Genomic DNA, 23,040 nt, shown 5'->3' on the forward strand with positions numbered 1-23,040 from the left:
ATCGGATGAAATCGACGATGATAATGAAGTATGAAGAGTAACGTAATGAACATCTTCATCTTCTTCTTTTTCTTGCTCTTGATCAGAACTTTCAATCACTCTTCGATTTGATCCGTGTGAACAGTTTTGAACATCAATTGAAAAGAGAATAGTGCAGGATGGAATTGAAATAGAGAGTGTTGGATTGTCAATAGAGGATTTATCGTCTCGAAATGATGGAAAATCAAACGAGCGATTGCAAAGGTCTGACTCAGGATTTTTCCATTGGTTGAGAGATGCAATCATGTGGTAGAATGTGGACAAGCATAGCGATTTTGGCAAAAACCGAATGATCGAGCAAGTGTCGTGAATGATGCTATCAAGGAGAGAAGGAGAATAATAATAGAAGAGAGAGGAAGCCATAAAGAAATCTGGCTGAAACGCGATCCCCTTGACTTCCACCACATTCTTTGAGTTACTATTCATTCTGATGTGTCTGCATGACCCAGAGAATTGTTGATCTGATGATGCGATAAGGGAGAATGAATTCAAATAGATTGTGCTCCGTGGAGCAATATACTTCAAGTGGTCAACGGATAGACTGCAAGTACAGCTGAGTGGTTGGGACCCAGCTAGCAGTTGATCAAACTGAAATTGCACCGGTTGAACAAGGGTACAATGATCTGCATGCAAAAGAAAAGAAATCTCGTTCTGTTCTCTTTGAAAGGCCAGCGTTCCATTCATCAAATCCAGTGTGTCAGAAAGTAACACTTTGTCGACTGATATAGAAAATGAACTGAGCCGGAATTGAGGAATAATCGAGATTTCTGAAACCGAAAGCTCGTTGAGTTGAAACGAAGATATGCTAACTCCATACCTCGAAAAAGAAATGTCGCGAACTACACATTGATGGCAGAATGCATTTTTTGAAACGACATGAATTGACGGTACTCGTATATAAATACGAAATACCGGATAAGACTTGATAACCAAATACGGACAGATGGGATATTGTAGTCTTAGTGCAAAAGGCAGGCGAAGCACTCGCTGAATATATATCAACAGGAATGAAGAAAAGGCATTGATTAGGAAGTACTATGTTTGATGGTGTCAATTAATTTTACAAAAACAAATATGCAAACGAAAATAATTCCAAGAACCATACAATAGAATGCGGAATAAAAAAGGGATTTCAAACCTTGAATATCCCCTGGACGAAAAATGGAATTCCAAAAATAGAGGCATCCACTCGTTTCCTATCAAATGACGGTAATTCGATGAATGAAGTGCGTATTATATGGAATATTGAAACGTAGATAAATACATCCTGTTATGTCTATTCAAGAGGAATTATCGATGCCGGCATTGTGAACGAGTATATAAATAATGTTTCGCGTATAAATTGGGGAAATCCATCAGTATATGAAATTAAAACGTTGCAGAAATACGTGGTACGCGTTTTTGATAGTAGGTTATGAATAGGGAACCGTCATTGATGTTCTCTCATCTAAAAGCGAAGAATATCGTAATTCTGCAATTCGTTTCTTGTGTTCACTGCAGTTAACAGCATTGAAGCAATTAAGAGCCTATGCACCTAAAATAATCTCTTTACTCTTAAACCGAAAGGTATTAACCTCAGCAAAGCAACGAAATGAACTACTCGAGGTTATTTGCGATTTTCTAAAACTATTCAAAGACGATCTGTCGATTATCGAAACTCTTTTGCGTTCTCTGGATGGATTAAATGGTGTTTTGAAAGAGAACGAGTTGCTCACTCTCTTGACGACTTTGTTGTTTTGGAGTGAATCGATTTTGTGTACTTACATTCAAGCCATCATTTCGATGATCGATTCCTACTCCCCGTTCATAAACCGGAATAAATGGATCGATTTAAAGAACAGATTGTATTCGATAGAACTCCGAGCACATCAAACAAAACAGCCCTTTGAAGAATACGAAGAAGTTCGATCCCGACTCGAATCGTCTTTTGATCACTCCGATTCCTCGTTTTCTTTCTCTCATTCTCGGCTGAGTAATGAAAACTCTCGACTCAGCAATGAAAACTCTCGACTCAGCAATGAAAACTCTCGACTCAGCAATGAAAACTCTCGATTTCTAAACGAAAATTCGATCCTAAGCAACAAAAGCAGTCAGCAAACCAACGAAATCTCGCGAATCAGCAACGAGAATTCGAGCTTTACCAACGAACACAATCGAATTGGAAACGAAAACTCTCAACTTGGAGTGGATCGAAATCGCTACAGCGGCGAACCTTCCTTCGTGGGGAGCGAACCCACTCAATCGAGCAGTGGAAAACCGCGGAAACGTGCGAGAATGGAAGAACCCAGTTATGGTCCAATCGTTTTTCTTTTCTTGTTTTTGTTTTTTTCTCTTTTTCTTGTTGCTTTCGTTTCGTGGAAGGCTCCGAAACGGTCGGTTCCCGTTTCGACCGAAGACGTTTACGTTTCTCCGAATTTCGATGAATGGGCGCAGCCCTCGCATTCCGAAATTCCGGAAATCGGCCTGTTTTTCACAGAGACGCAAAGCCAACAAGAAGCAGAAGAGGTCGATGAGACCCCCACGAAACCCCCACCCCCAATAAACGAATTCAGTGAATTTATTAAACCCGATCATTCATCCACAACGCGGATTCGAGAGGAAGCCGATGCATTCATCATCGAGGAAATCTCCGAATCCGAATCTCCTGCCTCCTCCACATCATCCCATGGATCCCATGGAAACAGTGGAAACAGTGGAAACAGTGGAAACAGTGTGGGCAGCGAAACACATGAGGACTTTGTGGAAATATCGTTTGCGTCCGATGGACTGTCGTTCAACGTGCTTTTGCTCACGCTTTTGTGTGTGATTTGTACGAACTTTGAAGCATGGATTCATGTGTAGTTTTCTATGCGTGTTGGAAGGGATGTCAAAAACCATCAGACTCTCCGGACTTGTATTCCACGCCCGTGAAACGAAGGGATTATTTGCAAGCAGAATCGATTCTGCAATGTCCGGATTCGATTGATGTGGGCGGTAGGAGGCAAAGGAAACAAGACTTTTCGAGTGTTCTCCCAAATCGACAACGTAGATTTTAACAAACAAGTGTACTGTTTGTTTTGTAAATATGAAACCAACTCGGAAGCAGAATCGGCCGCCATCTGATAAATCTCTTCAAAACACGCTTTCTGATCTGCAAATCGATACAACAAACCAATGTTACCTCGAGCATAGTAAGCATCCGGTACTTCCTTTCCGTGTTGCCCGGGAATAAAATCAGCGAGCATTTTCAGTTCAGCCTTTCCTTTCGGATTCAAACTCTTTTTCATATACTCCAAATCCTCCATGTTTGAACTACGGCTCACAAAACCCAAATTCATCGTACTAATCCATGCCAATAATCAAATCGTAGTTATCAAAATCAGCAGCTTTCACTTGGCGAGCACGATGCTTGGAAATGTCAATTCCGTGTCCTTTCGCACATTTCTGACCTCCACTATGCGGATGCTCTCCAACATGATATGTACTCGTTGCAGCCGAGTCCGCAAAGAAAGTAGGGGCTAAATGGTTCTGGGCAAAGTAGGAAACAAAGTACCCTTCCACCAGAGGTGACCTGCAAATGTTTCCCAAGCAAACAAACAAAACACCGGGCATAAAGTAAAAAAAGTTTAAACTAGACTCTGCGAATTAAACACATGCGCCAATAAACTCCAAAAAGATCCTCAGATTATTCATTAGCACGCTACAATTCATCGAATAGACCGTACAAGGGGCATATTTCTTAAAGGTGTACTTCTCATCGCCTCGAAGCTTCCCAACCTCTCGCTCAATCGCATCGTAAACATCCGTATTGAATTTGCAATTCTTCAAATCGCTCTTGTTCACAGCCAACAGCACAGGAGCGGGATTTTCAATGAATTGCGGATTGGTGAATAGAGTGTTCAAAAAATTCGCAGCATCGACTTCATTCACATTCGTTCCATCGATCAAATAAATAATACAAACCGCAAACGAGAGATCGAGGGTTGCTTGATTGGAGGGAGCCAAATATTCTTCAAAAAGAATGTGGAGAAGCTTCATTTCTTTGTCTGTGTTGGTTTCCAAAGCGATATCGCACTGCCGCACAGAAGAGAGTTCCTGAACTTCACTGTTATGGGCTGCGGCAATCTACAGAACATGGACTATACAGAGCAAAACAAACATTATTCATGAGCAACGTTCTTCCACTTCCCTTATCCCCAACCAAGACGGCTTTGGGTCGAAGTTTACTCCTTCGATCCTTTGCTTTCTCGATAAAGAAGAGGATTACTATACAAAAAACAGCCAGATTATCTACGTACAAAGAAACATGGTAAAACAAATGATATAGAGAAGTGAAATAACGGAAATATATAAGATGGAAGATGCCTGATTCTACCGATCGCTTCCATAGCGCGAAAGCCTACATGGGTCACATGAAGTTTCCTCTGGATGAAGAGAGTCGAAGAATCAAAAGCCTTGAAGGCCCACGAGGGAACCAGGTCCATGAGCAGATCCAAATTGCGTGCCATTCCAACAAACAGTAAAAAACTGGATTACCACTTATAAAACTTTCTTGGATATTCACAACACACTCGAGTTGGTTTCACACTCCTATAATTCGTATTCAGCTCCCTCTGGAACTGACTATACACATTCCGCATGTCACTTTTATCTCCCTTCAAACTGCTCAAATAATTCGTCCTAAACTTCGAATCCGGGTGCGGCAAATCCATCGCGAACGCGTTCGCCGCGATATAGAACCGGTACCCCGCGGCTCTCAAGTGCTCGAACAGCTGCACCTTGTTGTACCCGTAATTCACAAACCGCTCGTCGAACAGCGGCGTCGTCGGCGCGTACCGCAGCAGCACGTACGGCTCTTGGAAGTCCGTGAGGAAGCAGCGCACCTGCACGAACGGGATATCCGCGGGGATGGTGAACCAATCGGGAAGGACGTAGAGCTACGCGTGAGGCGATTCCCGCGGGAGTACGTGTGTGCGGATGCCGGGCTTGGAGGAGAGACAGGCCTTGGCGTAGAGACAGGCCTCGAGCGCGGTTTTGTTGGAAGGAAGGTGCTCGAGAGCGAGGAGAGCGCAGTCGTAGAAGGACTTGCAGCGATTGAGGACTTGCTTGCGGTCGAAGAAGAAGACAGGGAGGATGGCGGCGACGCGGCCGTCGCGGAGCGAGGGCGGGAGACGAAGCAGCTCGCGGTAGGTGTTGGGAGAGGGCCAGAGATCCATGTCGAGGACTTGGAAGTGCGTGGTGCGGATGTTGCGGATCGCGAGGTTGCGGAGAAGATTCACGGGGAAGAACCCGCGCTGCGGCATTAAATAGAGCAGCGTGGTGAGACGGGCGGGCAGGAAGTGCGTGTTGAGATAGTCGATGAACGCTTTCTCCTCGCTCACCACTCCGTTGAACACAATCACCAGCGGACTAGCCAATCAGATCCTCCAAAACATCCACACCCTTCCCACCGGTATAACAGCTGCGTCAGCACCGTCAGACGGTCCCGCGTCGTCACGCACACTCCCGTCACGTCGAACGGCGCGTCTTCCGCGGGAAACCGGTCTATCTCTCACGCACTCCCCGCGGTTCTACAGAACGTGGAGTTGTAGATGGTGAATTCCTCGCGGTTCCCCGCGAATTTCCGCAGAATCAGCGCCGACCCGCCGCTCACGCGCAGCTCGAAGGGCGTTTCGACTTTGCAGCCGTCGCAGCGCGCCGGAGAATCGGCGGAGCGCCGCACGAAGCGGCGGAGAAGCCGGGAGCGGCGCTTGGTGTCTTCGCGGTAGCGCCGGTTCATCTCGCGACTGAGCTTCGCGTTGATGCTTTTGCGGTAGTGGGACTGGGCAGTGCCCGAGAGAGCGTTGAGCGTTTCCCACTGCTTGGCGGAGATGATTCCCGCGGTAGGGTTCTCCTGGAGGTACGCGGAGAAGTTCTGGTAGAAGGGGAGCAGTGGCTTGAAGTCGCTGGCGAGGCTGCGTAGCGTCTGGCGCTCGCCGTCGATCATGCGCTTGCGCGCGCTCCAGAGCTGGCCGTCGCTGACGTGGTCCCGCGGGTAGTAGGTCTCGTTGTCGCTGGCGTACTTGGCGAGCTTGACGTAGCGGTTGGTGAAGCGGAAGCGCTTGCTGAAGCGGGAGAGGGCGATGTCGCGCACTTCGGGGACGGATTTGGAGAGCGCGGTTTGCTCTTCGAGCGTGTCGAAGGAGGAGTCTTCGAGGGCGGAGCTGTCGGGAACGGAGGAAGGAGAAGGAGAAGGGGAAGAGGAGGGAGGAAGGTTGGTGTTGAGTGTTTGTTTGACACGTTTGTTGGATTCTTGAAGCGGTTTGGTGAGATGGAGGGGTTCTTCTTTGGTGGAAGCATGGAGGATGGCTTGGGATTTTTCTTCTTTTTCTTCTTCTTCTTCGTCGTCGTCTCCTTTTTCTTCGGTGTTCTGATCTACAATTTGCGAATCTTCGGACTCTTCAGATTGAACGACAACCGATTCTTCATTCATGGAATCTGCAGATTGCGATGAAACCAAAGAAGAAGCTTCAGAAGAAGCTTCAGAAGCGACAGAATCACGAGTGAATGCCTCTGTGAACGTCGACAAGGAAAGGATAGAATTAATGGTCGAATGAGGTACTTGAGAAGGAGAAACCACAGAACGTTCTTCTCGGAGTTCCGAGTGTTGGATAGAGAAGAGAGAAGACTAGGGAATACAACATCGAAAACACATACACGTCCTTGCATAGAGAAATGATGTAAAGTGACAATATTTGAACTGAATATCTCTCTACATGAAACCACAATCCAAACCAAACAATTGGAAAAACAACACACACAAAACCAAAACGATGGTTATCAAAAGGCCCCTCTCAAGTAACTGCATCGTTATGGAAATCGAGAACCCCAGGGAGAAAAAAAGTGACAATTTGCAGAAAACGCTTATCCCTCAGCATTCAAGCGCAATTCTGCTTTTGTTTTTAGTCAACAAACAATCCACTTTGTCTCCACTACATCGAATTCGATCTCCTGCTCCTGATCACACCCAATATACGCGTCCGTCATGAAATACAGCATCCACGAATAGTGTCCCGGCTTCTCCGGCGCTGTGAACGCCAGCTGCTTGCTTCGGCTTCGCTCCAGGTCCACTTCCACGATGGACTGAATGGAGCTGTCCGTGGGATCCCCCAAAATCAACCACCAGGTCTGCCGCAGCTTCTGCGGGTAGTTCTCGCTACGCACCTCGGTGCTATAAGTCTCTCCCTCCTCCCCTGCATTGAGCTGCACGTTTAGCACCGCGTCCTGTCCGCAGCAGACCTCGCCTCCCTCCAAGGCTGCATTGACCTCGATGTCGGGATACGCGTCGCAGAACTGCACGACGTCTTCGATTTCGCGCTCGCTGAGGCCCTCCAGCAGCTTGGCGCGCGCTGCGTCCTCCATGTCGAGGAAGTCGAAGATGCTGCTGACTCCCTCGCCGTCGAACGCAGCGGCGCGGTCTTTATCGAAGTGGGGCAGCTGCAGCAGTCGCGAGTCCTCGTTCCACTGCCCCTGCACGACCATCTGGCAGAGTTCGATGGCGGCGATCGCCGGCTTGAGCCACGTGTTCGTCGAGCACACGTTCACCATGCCCTGCGTGTCATTCTGCTTCGGCGAACCCACGTGGAGGAGGCGCACGGCGGTGGGGAGCAGCTGCAGCGTGTCGCGGCGCAGGTCGCTGGGGAGCGCGTCGCGGTTGAAGAAGCTCTGCAGCAGCACGTTGACCTTGCGGGACACGGGCGTGGAGTTCTCGACGACGTACTGCAGGTGGTTCGCCATGCGCTGGAGAAGCAGAGACTCGTGCTGCCGCAGCGGGAGCTACGCGTTATCGCGGAGAGAGAGGATGAAAAAAACCTCTTCGAACTCCTCGGCGGAGGAGAGAATCTGCAGGAGCCCGCGGCGTTTGGTTTTGGCGGTGATGGAGAGCGAGAAGAGCTTCGTGGTCTGCACGCGGATGTAGAGATGCGCGCTCAGCACGCCCAGATTCAGCGGCTCCAAGGCCTGCTCGTCGATGGCCACCGCGCCCGCGTCCTGGAGGTCGGTGGCGGTGTTCTCGATGAGCGTGGAGAGGAAGTCGCTGAGCTGCGCGTCGCTGACGCCGTCGAGCGAGTAGAAATTGGGGTTCTGCGGGAGCCGGCGATAGAAGAAGAACCAGGTGAGCCACTCGATGGCGTCCTGCATGGAGGCGACGGTGTGGCTGGTCACGGCGGCGTTGAGCACGTCGGCGAGGTGCAGATGGAGCGTGCTCTCGACGGGGAGCGGCTCGAAGAGGAACTTGTTGAGGTAGTCCTTCTTGGAGATGTGCGTCATCACCACCGCCTTCCCGCTCGCGTATTTGCCGCCACGCGAAGCAAACCCGATCATTTCGAGGAGATCCACGATGGGATAGTCCACGTAGCGGTGATCCTTGCCATCGTAGAAGCACGTGTCTAGCCGTAAAGCGTCCGTCGCATCGCTACCCATCACGATCACCAGCTGCGCGCTCCAGTCCAACTCCCAGCACAGCTCCGCGGTCGCCACCAGCACTTGAATGAAGTCGCGAGAGAACAACTCGCGCACCAGCCGAGCGTCCTCCTCGTTCATGCCCTACCTCTCACTCCGTTTCCACGTTTCCACTTTGTAGAAGAAGGCGACGCCCGCCGCGAGGACGGTCTTCAGCGCGGGGTCGACGACGCGGCTGAGCACTTCGTCCATCTGGTCCTGCGGAATGTGGTTGAATCGGCGCGGCTTCGACGTCGCGGAGACGAACGTGAGGATGTCGATCGCGGTCATCTGCGCCTGCTTGCGCGAGGGAACGAACACCAGCGCCGCGTGGCCGCCCGAGAGCGCGGTGAGCGTGGAGTAGACGGGCTTGCTCATCGCGAGGAGGCGCGTGCCCGCGTGGTTGATGTCGAATCCCTGCACGCGGACCTGCACCGGATTCACCTTCACCGAGGAGTGGAAGCTGAAGAGCCCCTTGTCCACGTTCAGCCAGCCCGCCAGCGAGCGCGCGTTCGCCAGGCAGGCAGAGAGCGCGACGAAGCGGAACTGGATCGCGAAGCGGCTCTTGGGATCGGCTTTGGCCTGGGCTTCGAGGGCGCGGAGACGCGAGAGAACGGATTCTAAGAGATAGCCTTGCGCGCTGCCGATCATGTGGAGATGCTCCACGACCACCAATTTGATTTGCTAGCCATCAGCAACCCGCCTCTCTCTAAACCTACTTGGATCAGCTTCAAATGCGAGCCCGTGCACGTGTACGCGTCCATGTGTTCCGGCAGCGACACAATCACATCGCACGTGCTCAGAGTCCGCGAATCTTCCTTCGGCTCGCCGATCATCTGCCCCACGCTCTTCCCTAACGGCCGCATCATCTCCGTCCATCGCTGCACATGGCGGTCGCACACCGCCTTGATCGGACACAGAACCAGCGCCTTCCCTCCGGGCTGCGTCGCGAACAGGCGGAACATCGCCAGCTCCCCCACGACGCCCTTCCCGCTGCCGCTTCGTGCCGCCAGAAGCACGTTGGCGTCGCTCTCGTAGACCGTGCGGAGCACCTGCGTCTGGATGGGGTTGAACACCGTCAGCGTGGACGCCAGCGCGGCTTCGAAGGCGGGGTTGTGCAGAGCCGAGAGCGGAGCGGGCTGCAGGTCGAGCAGCTCCGTGTGGGGCGGGAATTTCTCGGGGAGGATCAGCGAACGGAAGGAAATGAGGTGCGTGGTCTCGGCTTGGAGCCAGGTGTCGCTGATAATGCGGAGGAAGTACTGCGGAGGCATGGGGTCGAAGAGCGGGACGGTGAAGTTGACGTACTGCACTTCCTCGGCGTACTTGGCTTTGAGGAGCCAGTACTGATAGTAGAGAATCTTCTCGCCGTCGCCGTCCTCCACGATCAGATGGAAGCCTTGCGAGGAGCCGTGCACCGCCGGATCGTAGTTGAAATCGGCGTGCAGCGCCAGCTCCACCGACAGCATCGATCGCGTGATCGGGAGAATGATGGCTTCGGCTTGCAGACGCGGGATTTGGTGGATCATCCGCTCCAATTTCTTGCCGATATTTCGAACCTGCTCGCCCTTTCCGGACACCAGCTCCTCCAAATCGCCCGCGCTCATCTCGAAGTACCGGTCAAACGCGATGGGCTTGTTGTCCAGCTTCTTCAGCACGGAGGCGGGGAGCTTGTTGAACTACGCGTCACCATGCTTTTTCGATCGCTACTTGATGCAGCGGCGACTGCGTAGCCCACTGCTGGTGCGAGACCATCTTGCACAGCTCCAAGCAGCGCTGCGCGAGCGACGACCAGCCGCGCAGCAAAGCGATTTCGAAGAGTGCGCGCAGGATTCGCCCCGCGGACTACGATGGATCGGGTTTTTATGGTTTGTCTGCCTACCTGTGTGATGTACACCATGTCGCACGCCAAGGCGAACTTCTCGAGCTTCACGTGGGAGATGTAGGCTTGCAGCAGCACGTTCACTTTGGCGCAGGGATCGTCCACCGTCTCGCGGATCGGGATCGGGACCTTGTTCATCAGCATGTTCAGCTCGAGCTTCTCTTCGGGCCGAACGACGATCTGGCTGAACTCCGCGGAGCGGCTGAACAGATTGAACAGCTCGATCTCGGTCATGTTGGGCTTGAGATGCTCGTTGTAGGTCGCGACGGAAGGGTTGGTGATGTAGTAATAGGACGCGATGCGACCCAGTCCGGTGGATTCGAACAAACCCGCCTTCACGTCGTACTTGATCAGTGCGTTCTTGGCGAGAAGACTCGCCGCACTGTGGATCAGATCCACGCGATACTGCAGCAAGGTGGGGTCATCGCGAAGCGAGGTCGCATCCACGCCGTACAGCGCGGGATTCTTCAGCATTCGGACGAAGAGGTACGTGTATCCGAGCCATGAGACCGCGTCGGCGACGTTCTGGATGGTTCCCATGACGATCTCCGCGTTCAGATTGTCCGCCAACCGCTTGATGAACTGCGACTCGATCGGCAGCTGCGCGTTCATCAGCGAGAGATAGTACTGCAGCTCGGAGATCCGCGTGATGATGATGCCCTCGCCGAACGACTCGAACTGCGGGCGTCCGGCGCGCCCCAGCATCTGCAGAACGTCCTGCGGCGAGAGCTCGACCCACGCGGACTGCTCGGGCGAGTACATCTGCGTGCCCTTGATGATGACCGTGTGCGCGGGCAGGTTCACGCCCCACGCCAGCGTCATCGTGGAGACCAGCACGCGGATGAAGCCCGCGGCGAAGAGCTCCTCGACCGCGGTTCGGTCCGCTCGGCAGAGTCCCGCGTGGTGGATCGCGAAGCCGGTGGGCAGCAGACGCTTCAGATCGTCGTTCTTGATCGAGTACTTCTTGACCTCGTCCTCCAGCTTCTTCCGCGCCATCTCGGACGGGAAGAACAAGTGGTGCTGGTCCTTCTCGACCGCGGTGTCCAGCAGGAACTGCGCGGTGCGCGCGGTTTCCTTCCGGCTGTGCACGAACACCAGCACCTGCTTCTTCCCCGCCTTCTCGATCACCTTCTCGTAGCAGATCTCGTTCATCAGCTTCATCCGCTTGAACGAGCTCTTCTCCTTGATCCCCACGAACTGCTGCGCCAGACCCACCGGACGGAAGCTGCTGTCGAAGTGGAACAGTCCCTTCGCGGGGTCCACGCGCAAAAAAGTCGCCACGTCCTCGAAGTTCGGGAGCGTCGCCGACAGTCCGACCAGTCGCACCATTTCCTGCGTCACCTCCACTTGGCGCACCGTTCGCGCGACCAGAGCTTCCAGAACGGGGCCTCGATCGTCGTGCAGCAAGTGGATCTCGTCCAGAATGATCAGACGGACCAGCTGCGTGTAGGTCCGATCGCCGCTCTTCCGCGTGATGATGTCCCACTTCTCGGGCGTGGTGATGATGAGCTGCGTCGACGCGATCTACTTCGAATTCTCGCCCAGCACTCACTTCTTCCTTCGTCAAATTCACGTCGCCCGACAGCTCGCGCACGGCGATATTGTACGGCTTCAGCTTCTACATCGCATCGCATCGCACGGCTTCGCCTACGCGTCCGAAACTATCCACCATCTCCTTCACCAGCGCTTTCATCGGCGCCACGTACACGATCTTGAACTTATCGCGGTCCACGCTCCCGTCTTCCCGCCGATGCAGCCACATCTCGTGCAGAATCGTCATCAGCGCCACGTTCGTCTTCCCAGCGCCCGTCGGCGCGCACAGCAGCATGTTCTCCTACGCGTCACGCCCCTGTCCGACGCACACCGAGCTCAGCATGGCGCACTCGTACACCTCGCTCTGCACCAGATTCAGCTTGGAAACGCCCTCGAACCCGGGCCGGAACCACTCGGGCATTTCCTCCACGCTCACCAAGTGATGGCTGCTCAGATACTCCGCGTCGCCGTACTTGTTCGCCGCCGCGGGCACGTGGATCTCCTCCCAGCCGGGCTTCAGCACGCGGTTCGTCCCCTCCGGCAGGTGCAGCGCGTTCTTGCTCATCAAATGCCCGCCCGCCGCGAACTCCAGGCTGCGCAGATCCAGCTGCGCCCTCGGCTTCGGCACCGCGAGCTCCTGGCTCAGCGCCAGGCGCTCTTCCTCGCGCAGCGCCTCCTCGTCCGCCTTCTCGCTGTGCGCCTTCGGGCGGGGCGTTGCGCGCGTCGTGGCCAGCGAGTCGCCGCCGGAGCGCCACGCGCGCGTGGCCTGGCCGCCCTCCAATCGCTTGAGAATGGCGGAGCCGTTGAGAGAGGCGTCGCTGAGCAGTTCCTGGGCGATGGCCTCGCGCTCGGCGTCGCTGGAGGCGCGTCGCCAGCGCGTGACGAAGGCGATTTTGCCGCGGTTGGCGAGGAGCTGCTGGATGAGCGCGGCGTGCTCGACGCCGATGCACTCGACCAGACGATCCTCGTCGCCGCGCTCGTCGCTGCTCTGCAGAATCGACAGCACTTCCTCCGCGATGTGCTGCGACTTCTCCGCGTCCGGCTCGTACTCGTGGATCTGCCGCTGCAGCCAGAACGAGTCGATGTCTTCCACGCGCAGCGAGCCCTCGTCCTCTTCCGTCTCCGCGGCTGTGCTCATAATCGTCCCGGCGTTCAGCGAGTCCGCAGCCTGCGAAGCCTCCGCGTCCGAAGCGTCGGAAGCGTCGGACGCGATCTCGTCGAGGATTTCCTCCTCGCTCTCCACGTCCATGTTGAACGTCATGATGTTGTCCTGCTCCTCGTCCATCGCTCCTTCGCGAGCCTCTCCGTCCGCGTCGAAGTCGGTGATTTGTTTCCCCAGTTCCACCAAATTGCCGAAATCGCGCTCGTTCATCTTTCCGAGAATCGCCTCGCACCGCGCCTGCTTCTCCTTGAGCTCCTCGCTTTTTAAAATCGAGAGGATTTCGTTCGCAATATCGGCCAGGATCTCCTAGAGGGGACTCAAACAAAAGGAAACAAACATCGGATTCATCGGGATAATGTTTCGTAATGATTTGCAGTAGATTCGCGTATTTGATCTCTGTGTCTGCGGTTTTCGGGTGATAGATCCGGCTATTATAGTCGTCAACCGCTAAAACGCTTTTCACATTGGGATTCAAACTCACCCCAACGCGTCTTCGTTTCTGAACAACCGTCTCAGAGAGCATCTTTTCACGTTTTCTAGAAGCATTATTCATACACAACAACCCCAAACCGTTGTTCTTGGCGTTCTTTCCGTTTCTTTAATTCGTCTGACTGTGTTATCGCACGGTCTCCCATCTTTGGTATTTTTCGACCGGCCAAACTCTCTGCAGCTCCCGTTGGAACATTACGCTCTCGCGGGCGCTCCCGATCGGCTTGTGTGACTTGATTTGCATTCTACTCGGTGATTCTCATTCAAAAGATCCAACGTTTGCGTAGGCAAACTGGCGCTCTTTGATCGCTCGTTCAGCCATAGTAAAGAGAAATTCTGTTTATGCGGAAGCTAAATATAAAAGAGAAGCAAAAATAGAAAACCGATCAAAACTAAGTAAGCAGAAAGAAATAGTTTGGTGAGAAAAGGTTAATGGATCAACGAATGGGTGGTTGTAATTGTGGTTTCAAGACGAGTGAGGAGAAGCGAGTTGGGAGTACTTTTGAATGAGATGTGTAAAAATGGATAGTTTGTTGTAGGAGGTTGAAGGACTTCGTGGAATAAGGAAGAAAATGAAGGATTTTCTGTGGGAAAAGTAGAAAAGGAGGAAAAAGGGAAAACAGCGACTTTGATGGGATGATTGAAGTATGGAATAGTGGTAGAGGAATGAACAAGCAAGAGAAGGAATAAAGAAAGCAAAAAAGGCATTCTTTTGGTAGGTGGGAGACAATTCTAGTAGAATACAAAGTGGTGGGGAAACTATTAGATAATCGGCGGAATTCGCGTGATGTGCAAGTTTCCATTGTGTTATTTTGACAGATAGCATTCATATAAGCAAGTAGAAAGCGATTGATTCCTGAAAGGTTAGAAAAATGAGTGGAGTTTCTACTGATAGGAGTAGGATTGCTATCAACAGAGAGATAGAATCGGAGAATGCGAAAATGTAAAGGTTTTCACATAAAATGGAAATGATTACAGGAGGTGTAAACAAACGCGACTTTCGAATATGATGATGATGATTATGACTACAATTTGGGCTCATTCATTTAGATGTTGTTGGGACTGTGGATTTGAGACTGCCTGAATTCTCAAACATTGTAGATCATTACAGGAAATATTTACTTGAAGGAATGTTTGAAAATATACTATTTGAAGAATTGGAAATAGGATCGCTTTCTTCTGATTGCTCCAATCATTTTTGGTCTATGGGTCTGTTTTTTTAGATTAGTTCGTGACGTTAAGAACTCATCCAGTTGTGAATAAAAAAGAAAGAGATAGAAAACATCATTTTATATACTAGCAATTATCATGGCGCTTTTAGAGGAGAGCCGAAGATGGAATACAAGGGATCCATTCGAATTGATTTCTAGTATCTTTTGCATCATTACGATTATGATTTCCACTTATCATTCCACTCACCTCTCATTCAATAATACAAACTACTCTCGATTATTCACAAACAAACATTCTTTCAATCAATCAACCAATTAGATCAAATCAAATGAATGCAAAGAGTTTTTATTTCAAATACCTTGTTGTTATTTCTCTCCAAATTCGATATCACTCCTTTAGATTTTATTTTTCAGCGAAAATGCATAGCCAGCGATTCCAGCATAGTTTGCATCTGTATCGCTCTCAGTGATCGGGATATTCATTTCCACATTTTCACAAGGCACCACATTGAATGTTACGGTCCATTTTTCCTCATCAAATCCTCGCATCACGCCATAGAGGGAAGGCTGGCTTGTAGCTCCCGTGTAAATATCACTTCCAGTCACAGCATTCGCAGTTCTCAACCGAACCAGATCAAGAGCCATCAGCACAATTACAGGGTTTCTTTCAGCAATAAGATTCTTTAAACCACTACGATTGGGCACTTCGTTGTACACGGCGTCAAATCGAATGTTGGAATCCAAAACAGAGCAAATCTCATCTAGCGGCTTTCTCGTGTCAATCTCCGATTCTCTCTTCAATCCATTCTCCGACAAAAATCGAATGATACTACTGGGAGACACATTGTTCGGACTCACTTCCATCGACCTGAGCAAACAGTGGTAAAGATAATAGAAAGATAACTTCTCATAGTTTCCAGATTGTTGCAGAGCCGCTTCGGCTGCAATGATCGCTGCACTTGCCCATGACGTCGCAACAGGATTCGAAATCGAATGGTTTCTGAAATTGTCACACATATCACGAACATAAAAAGTGTTCATTATCGGACTCGCCACCATCCCAGCAGGCTCAGCAAAGGAACCTTGACCCGAATACTTCACTCCCAAATCCATCATTTCTTGTAAGTCATCTTCTTGGAAATCCGAAAGAATCGAGAAACTCATTGGGTAATTGCGATATCTTGCCTTTTCGTGGATTTCCTCACACGATTTCTTGTAGTCTTCATAGTGGGACCTACACATCATTGAACTATATCAAAAATGTACGAGATATACTCTTCATTTTCCTGATATTCCTTGGGCTCATAATCGTTCAAATATTGCTCATAGCCTGGGAGTCCACACGAATACAACCGATCTTTTCTCTTCACTTCGATTCGAATCGTCGTGGATACCACACTCACTTGATTCCTTGCAAAAATCGTGTACGATCCTTTTTCAGACACCTTCGTGGGCGTACCTGTGATCTCTCCCGTCTTTGCATTCAATGAGAGTCCCGCAGGAAGAGAAGAGCTGGCATCCATATAGAACTCATCGACAATGTTGCTATAGGTAGGACTTGGAATGTAGCTCGATCTTCCTTTGAATAGAATGAAGGTGCCAACATTGATGTACGCATAATTTTCGATCTTGTTCAGAATATAGAACTCATCTTGAATATCTCCCAGTTGTCCTCCTGAGCAAATTCGATAGGAGAATCCTCTATATCCATATCCACAACTTACAACAGAAATCTCGCTTTCTCCAACAGATGGATAGTTCTCGAGTCCAGGACACATTTCTCGTCCCTCATTCTGGTCATACTGAAGAATAAATGAACTGATATCAGCGAGGGTGTTTCCATTCTTCGTCTCATATTTGAGCTGTTTAAATCCATTTCGATTCATGGGAATACGCCAAGCATTCCGTTGATTACCGTTTAAGGTTATTGAATCAAGTTCGAGCAAGGGGTTATAACTACTTGTGTCTAGTTCAGCAGCATAGAGAACAAACCCATAATTAGGAATGGGACTTGATGCTTGAATACCAAAACTATTGAACTTGCTATTCTCCAAGTTATCAATTTTCCACTCAACAAAAGTTTGTGAAGAGTATGGATCGTCCAAAAAGGTAAAAGGAACCAGGTCGAACAACGGTTCAAAATTCTGTTGTTGATTTTCGTCAACATCACCATTTTCATCCACAATCGAATAGGAATCAGTCAGGATCGAACATTCATTCACACCAAATACGCCAGTAGCATCGAACACAACAGGGTCAGAGGCTGATTCGTATTGAGAACGATGGATTTCAAAGGCTACTTCATTCTTACCAGTGAACTGACCAACCATAGGCAGAATAACATGGAACTTGGAGAAAGAATTCGCATCATGCATTGTATCGCCCATCGTTTCCGCTGTAAAATCAGCTCCAAGGTTGAAACGAGCCACCAGAAAACCATTATAGTAAGCGGCCACTCCTCCGACATATTTGATGCGAACGTTCAGCACACGATACCTAGAAGCATCAGGTATATTCAGCTCTTTACGGATGTAGGTAGTGACCTTTTCATTCGTCCCAATTTCAGTTGCTTTCTTCGAAACCCAAGCAGAATCATCAAAAGCCAAATAATACCAGTTTTCCACAAATTCATAGCTAATCTTCCAGTCAGAATATTCAATTTGGAAGGGTAGGTAGGCAGAGAATTGGGTGGATACAGACGCCACTCCATCAGGCACTTGGCCCATTTCAAAAATCATGAGATCCCGATCTACAGCAAGATAATAGCCAGCCTCAGCACCCCAGCCATTCTGATTCAAATCCAGTAACTCGAGAGTGTATATTCCATTTTCCAAGCAAACATCCTTGTAGATCATTGTGGAGGCTTCAGAGAAACCTTGCCCAGTGACAATCGGATCTTGACTAAAATCACTATAAATCTTGTAGGAAATATCCTGAGGATAGCTATCTGTACGGATAATCAAAGAAATAAGAGAATGATGGCCTGTACATTCCGCAACAATGAGACTAAATTCAGTGCTTTCCATTTCTCCTGTCATCTTATATGCACTGATCGTATATACAGTTTCAATAGCCGATTCTAAAGATGAACCAGATATCACACCAGTTATAGGATCAATTGTTAGACCATTTGGAAGATCAGGATTCACACTGAAATCATAATAGTATTCAGAATTTGGATACATATCTTCTATTCTTTCATATTTGTAAATAGTCAGGGAATCAAATCCATAATCAAGAGCAGGAATATCAAATGATGTATATACCAATTTCAAATCCAATGTTCCTAATTTCCATCGACAAGAATTCGAATCACCACTACCAAAATTAACAAATCGATATTGATTATATGCTTTGTTATTATAGAAATAAAATACTTTCGATTTTTCTGATTCAATCCATTCTACATTATTTACATCCAATAATCTTGTCCATTCACCTCCATTTTCGTTTTCATTTCGAGCCTCAAACGAGAATTGACGAGGTTGATCAACTTTTTGATTTTGTGCTAGAATAAGAGTTATGGAATTGATCCATTCGTGTCAATCGTTATTGAAATTGATAGTAAATGAATTATCATTACATGTTTCCGATGACATACTGAAAACATAATATTGATATAATATTTGATTTGCAGTCGCTCCACTCATTCCATTTGACGAGGCATCATAATCAAATATACGTGATTCTTGTGGATCTGATATTAATCGAATAGCACAATCAAATATAACCTCATTTTGAGTAGTATCCGAACCAACTAGACCTACGGCTATTGTATTCGTACCTTGTTTTATATAGTCTACAACAGTAGAATCACCTTTACTGTTGGTAATTCTCATGGGAAGAGATATTTGACGATACATGACTTCATCATATGTATTACTTGATGTACTCGATTCGGATATTGTAACATCATTCAGTCCTTTTCGGAATACTTCATTTCCATTCATATAGATTATACATCCATATTTGTACTTTATTGAAATTACAAATCCACCAATATTACTAATACTGTCACTTATGCTAAAAGAATTTCTATACAATTGGATATGATTTGTTAGAACTGTGGAAGGCAAATTATCGACATTTGCATTTGACCAATCACTACTCAAATCTAAATCGGAACTATGCCAAGAATCGGGAATCGTTGGACCTGTATAATAATACCAATTAGAATGACTCGGAATCGAATAGGTAAGATTGAATGTACGTGTAGTAATAAGACCCGTAATCTTATCATATCTCATTCGTAGAATCGTCTCCATTTCATCATTCGAAAGTACAGTACGAACATATAAGAATGAAGATGAAAACCAGAAATTGAGAGTTGATCCAATAGTGATTTCATATTTGTTTTCATTGAGACAGATATAATAAGACTTCGTTTCTCCATCTTGTTGGCCGTCATCCGCATTAACATTCAATACAACACTTCCAGATGAACTCTCCTTAATCGTGAAGAATTCTTTATTAGCTGCATTTCCATAATCCCGAAGAACGTCAACGAGTGTTCCAGAACATTCATTCACTGTTAAGACAAATGATCCAGTGTAGGTATTTCCAAGAAGAATCGACGTTACAGTCACGGTCACAGATGAAGTTGATACACCTCTCTCAGTAACAATTCCAGATATGACACAAGTGTCGGAATCAATTGTAAGTCCAAGAGGAAGATCCGGTGCAGAACATGAGGTAAACTCGTTGATGTCAGGCTTTATGACTATTTCTTCATACTTTGCCCACACAGTATATGAGTCAGGAGTGAAAGTGATAGTTGAAGGAGGAGAATAAGCGCAAATTAGAGGCTGCATTTCATACAAGCGCATCATGGGCGAATTGACGTTGCTTATAATGTTGAGTCGATAGTTATTGTAAAGTGTACCATGGAAATAGCCACTATAGATTTGATAAACGTTACTCTCTAACTGAGCATCCGACACAGAAACTACGTCAATCCAATCCAGGCTGTCGTTCGATCCTTGCCAAGTGAATGAGTTGGGGGCATTGGGGAGATAGGAAGACGGCCATAAACGAAGAGAATTAATGTAAGGCTTCGGTCCCTCGAAAGCGTAGGTCACAGTAGCAGGAAGATATGTGGCAGCAACAGTATAGAAGCTGGCTGTTGAGAAGTCGAAACTATTTGCCGCACTAATTCCAACAGAAGAGCTGACTTTAACAACGTCAGGATAAATGAAGCAATTCGATTCCGCCAAAGAGGAAGCCAGAAAAGCAAGATAGGCATTGAAGTCGACAGTGGTTTGAGGAAGAAGGAAATGGATCTCAATAGCCAGAATAGACTACTGGTCAGTCACTTCAAATCCAGGACGAATGAATCCATGATAAGCTATTTCAGAGTATTCACCAGAAGCAACGGTAGCAGAATCAACATCTCCTTCAGGCATGTTGTCACGATAGACTTCGGCTCCATTGATATAGGCAATCACTCCAGCCTTGTAGTACAGTCTCACATCATAGGCAGCCATGTTCGCAAGACCCACAAACTGTTTTCGGAAATACTGAGTTCCAGATGTAGTAGTGGTAGAAACAGAGCCCAGAGTAGCATCCAGCCAGGAACTATCAGAGAATGAATATACATTCCATCCATCCGTAACAGATCCAGAAGCCATCTTCCATAAGGCGCTCTGCTCAATACCATAATACAGAGATAGAACATGCGATTCTTCAGTTGAAGCAGTCAATGTTGCTTTGAATACAGCATTATCATACTTACCAAAAATAGTGAGATAAGAGCCAGCTGGCCATGAATTATCAGAAATGGGGAGCAGCTTAATATTGTATTGATTATGGTTCGAGGAGGTTAAGCACTGTTCAATAGGAGACAAAGAAGGCGGATTGTGATCCGATCTAGAAAACAACACAGTATCCTCCAAAAGAATTTGGTAATTAATTTGGTCTAGGTCCGAAGGAAGATTTTCCACAATCTTCAGGTAGGTTTGTCCAGTACCGCAGGTTACCTGACTTGAGGCAAAAGAAACTATGTATGAGACGAATTACTAATACTTACATAATAATCCAAGAAGAAGAATCAATACCATTAATAAAGATTAACAAACTGTAGAATTTATAATTATGATAATAGATATGTGATTACTATACATTTTTCTAAAGGAATATTGTGATTTCAATAAGAATGTAGTGTACTCTATACAGACTTGAAGTTGTGCAGGCACGGAATCAATTAAACAAAAGACTTCCTTTTCTGAAACAAAATGGCTATTATTGAAAACGGTGATTCATTTCATGGCGTAAAGCTAGATTGAACAGCATATTTAGATAATTCCAAATTCATGCCCAGCTCAAAGCCATTTTCTAGTTTCCTACATACTATTAGTATTACTACTTTTGTAATTGGATGAATATTGGATTCTTGCCCATATTTTTTATGAAAATACCTTCGTTGGTAGACAATCGTGCTGCACAGTTAGAACTAGTTGAATGTGTCTCTGAGCGTTCAGTTGGAACACACGGAGATTGTGTCCTCGCTCTCTGCGAACGATTTGTACTGTTTTGTGTGTAATGTGGATGCTTTGTGTGTGTCCTATCATGTAGTCGAATCTATCGATGAGCGGAGTTCGCAGCCTTGTGTGGAAGGTGGCGTTGGGTTGTCTAAGCGCCCATCGTAGCTACGAGATGGTTGTGTTATTTAGAGCCGTTGGAGCAATGGTGCAGCGAGATTGGGTTGCTGCGTGCGCGGTACGAAGAGCTGTGTCGGGACTATTCTCGTCGGTTTGCTCCGAACGTTGCGTCGGAGGAAGGCGAGGTTCGTGTTTCTCCGCGATAAAGCGAGGATCTGCGCGACCCGGAGCATTAGGCAAGCGAGCAAACGATCCGGAAGGACTGCACGCGCACGTTCAGCCAGCTTCTGTTCTTCAAGAGCGCGGCGGTGCAGGACCTGATCGTGCGGCTGCTGCTGGTCTTCGCGTTCGCTCACCCGGAAATCGGGTACAAGCAGGGCATGACGGACCTGCTGGCCGTGCTGCTGCTCTGTCTGTACTGCGACCGGTGGCGACTGGGCGGCGGAGGCGAAGGCGAAGGCGAAGGCGAAGGCGGAGGCAGTCTTCCCCAACGGACCCAAGACATGCTGGACGAACATCTGCGCTTTCAGAGCCAAGCGTATCGACAAGAGGCGGAGGCGTTCCGGCGAACTCTTTCTCCCTCGCAGCGCCAAGCCATCGCGTGTCTGCAGATTCTGACCTCTTTAAAGTATCTGGAACACGACTGCTTTTGTCTTCTGGAGGCGATGTTCGCTCCCCTTCGAGGCTGCTATGTGTCGGACAACAGCGATTCGAGTCTGGAATCGCGCATGGATCGCGTGATGTGGCTGGTAGGACGCTGGGACTCTGCGTTGGGAAGCCATCTCGCTGTATTTCCGTGACTCGAATACGATTCAGATGCTGGAAATCCACCCCTCGATGTTCCTATTGCGTTGGATTCGGCTTCTGTTCTGCCGAGAATTTGCTTTGGAGGATGTGCTCTATCTCTGGGATCGGCTGTTTCTGCACGCTCTGCCCGATTTCCCCGCGGTTCCCTATCTCTGCACATCGATTCTGCTGGGCATGAGAGAGAGGATAAAGGGGTGCGAATCGATCTCGATGTTGCTATCAGCGATGCAGGAAGGACCGAGAGCATTAAACATAAGTGCGGTATGGGAACTAACGATGTGGTTGTGGCAAGTAATAGAGGGCGAAGCTGCTTTTAATCATAGAAGTACGAAGTGGTTGAGTACGAGAGAGTGGTGGGAGAAGAGAAAGAAAAGGAGAAAGCGAAGGAGAAAAAGAAAGGCCTGCTAGAGAGACTGCTTGGGAAACGAGCGAAGCACCGCCCTTCTAAACTCGAAAAGAGCGAAGATAGTCCCAATTCAGCGAGTTGCACAGAGTTGGAAGCAAAGACTTTCATCGAGTCCGGGAAGGAATGCAGCCAGATTCCCTCTCCATCAAGCGAAAACACGGGTATTGAGGGTACTGCAGCTTCCAAAATATGACCACTCTTGCAGTGTTTGTAATACAAACAAGATAATAGTTGTTTTGGTAGCGAGGAAAAGGAGGAGGGGGATAGGATGCAAATGGATTTAAAGGAACTGCACTTGCTATGTTCGCCTGAGAAGGACGAGCCACTGCATTGGGAATGGGAGGAAAGTACATCTCCGTAGACCTTCCTTGTTGATATCCTGATTGTATGGACTGCGCAGATTGCGTTGACTGTACAGACTGAATGGACCCAACTCGAAGGATCGGGTTCATTGCTGCTGGAGGTACTGGAGGCACTGGAGCCATTGGAGCCATTGGAGC

The 23,040-nt window shown here is 48.6% G+C and overlaps 4 protein-coding genes across 4 annotated transcripts; 1 reads left to right on the forward strand and 3 right to left on the reverse strand.

The window, feature by feature from the left end:
• Window positions 1-3,360: 3,360 nt before the first annotated feature.
• GSBLH_T00001531001 (uncharacterized protein) lies at window positions 3,361-3,630 on the reverse strand (the record flags this gene model as incomplete). Its single annotated transcript, XM_013039950.1, has 1 exon — window positions 3,361-3,630. One exon carries the CDS (start codon window positions 3,628-3,630, stop codon window positions 3,361-3,363), a length of 270 nt encoding a protein of 89 aa, XP_012895404.1.
• Window positions 3,631-4,550: 920 nt separating this feature from the next.
• On the reverse strand, window positions 4,551-6,490 carry GSBLH_T00001532001 (uncharacterized protein; the record flags this gene model as incomplete). Its single annotated transcript, XM_013039951.1, has 4 exons — window positions 4,551-4,955; window positions 4,986-5,427; window positions 5,460-5,562; window positions 5,593-6,490. The coding sequence occupies 4 exons, from the start codon at window positions 6,488-6,490 to the stop codon at window positions 4,551-4,553; spliced, it is 1,848 nt and encodes a 615-aa protein (XP_012895405.1).
• A 473-nt stretch (window positions 6,491-6,963) lies between these two features.
• On the reverse strand, window positions 6,964-13,280 carry GSBLH_T00001533001 (uncharacterized protein; the record flags this gene model as incomplete). Its single annotated transcript, XM_013039952.1, has 9 exons — window positions 6,964-7,833; window positions 7,870-8,601; window positions 8,632-9,180; window positions 9,216-10,172; window positions 10,204-10,338; window positions 10,376-11,899; window positions 11,928-11,993; window positions 12,027-12,209; window positions 12,240-13,280. 9 exons carry the CDS (start codon window positions 13,278-13,280, stop codon window positions 6,964-6,966), a joined length of 6,057 nt encoding a protein of 2,018 aa, XP_012895406.1.
• An 8,132-nt stretch (window positions 13,281-21,412) lies between these two features.
• Window positions 21,413-22,451, forward strand: GSBLH_T00001534001 (uncharacterized protein; the record flags this gene model as incomplete). Its single annotated transcript, XM_013039953.1, has 2 exons — window positions 21,413-22,115; window positions 22,144-22,451. The coding sequence occupies 2 exons, from the start codon at window positions 21,413-21,415 to the stop codon at window positions 22,449-22,451; spliced, it is 1,011 nt and encodes a 336-aa protein (XP_012895407.1).
• Between the last annotated feature and the right edge of the window lie 589 nt (window positions 22,452-23,040).

Source organism: Blastocystis hominis (genome assembly GCF_000151665.1).
Source record: "Blastocystis hominis, Singapore isolate B (sub-type 7) whole genome shotgun sequence assembly, scaffold_11".
NCBI lineage: Eukaryota > Bigyra > Opalinata > Blastocystidae > Blastocystis > Blastocystis hominis.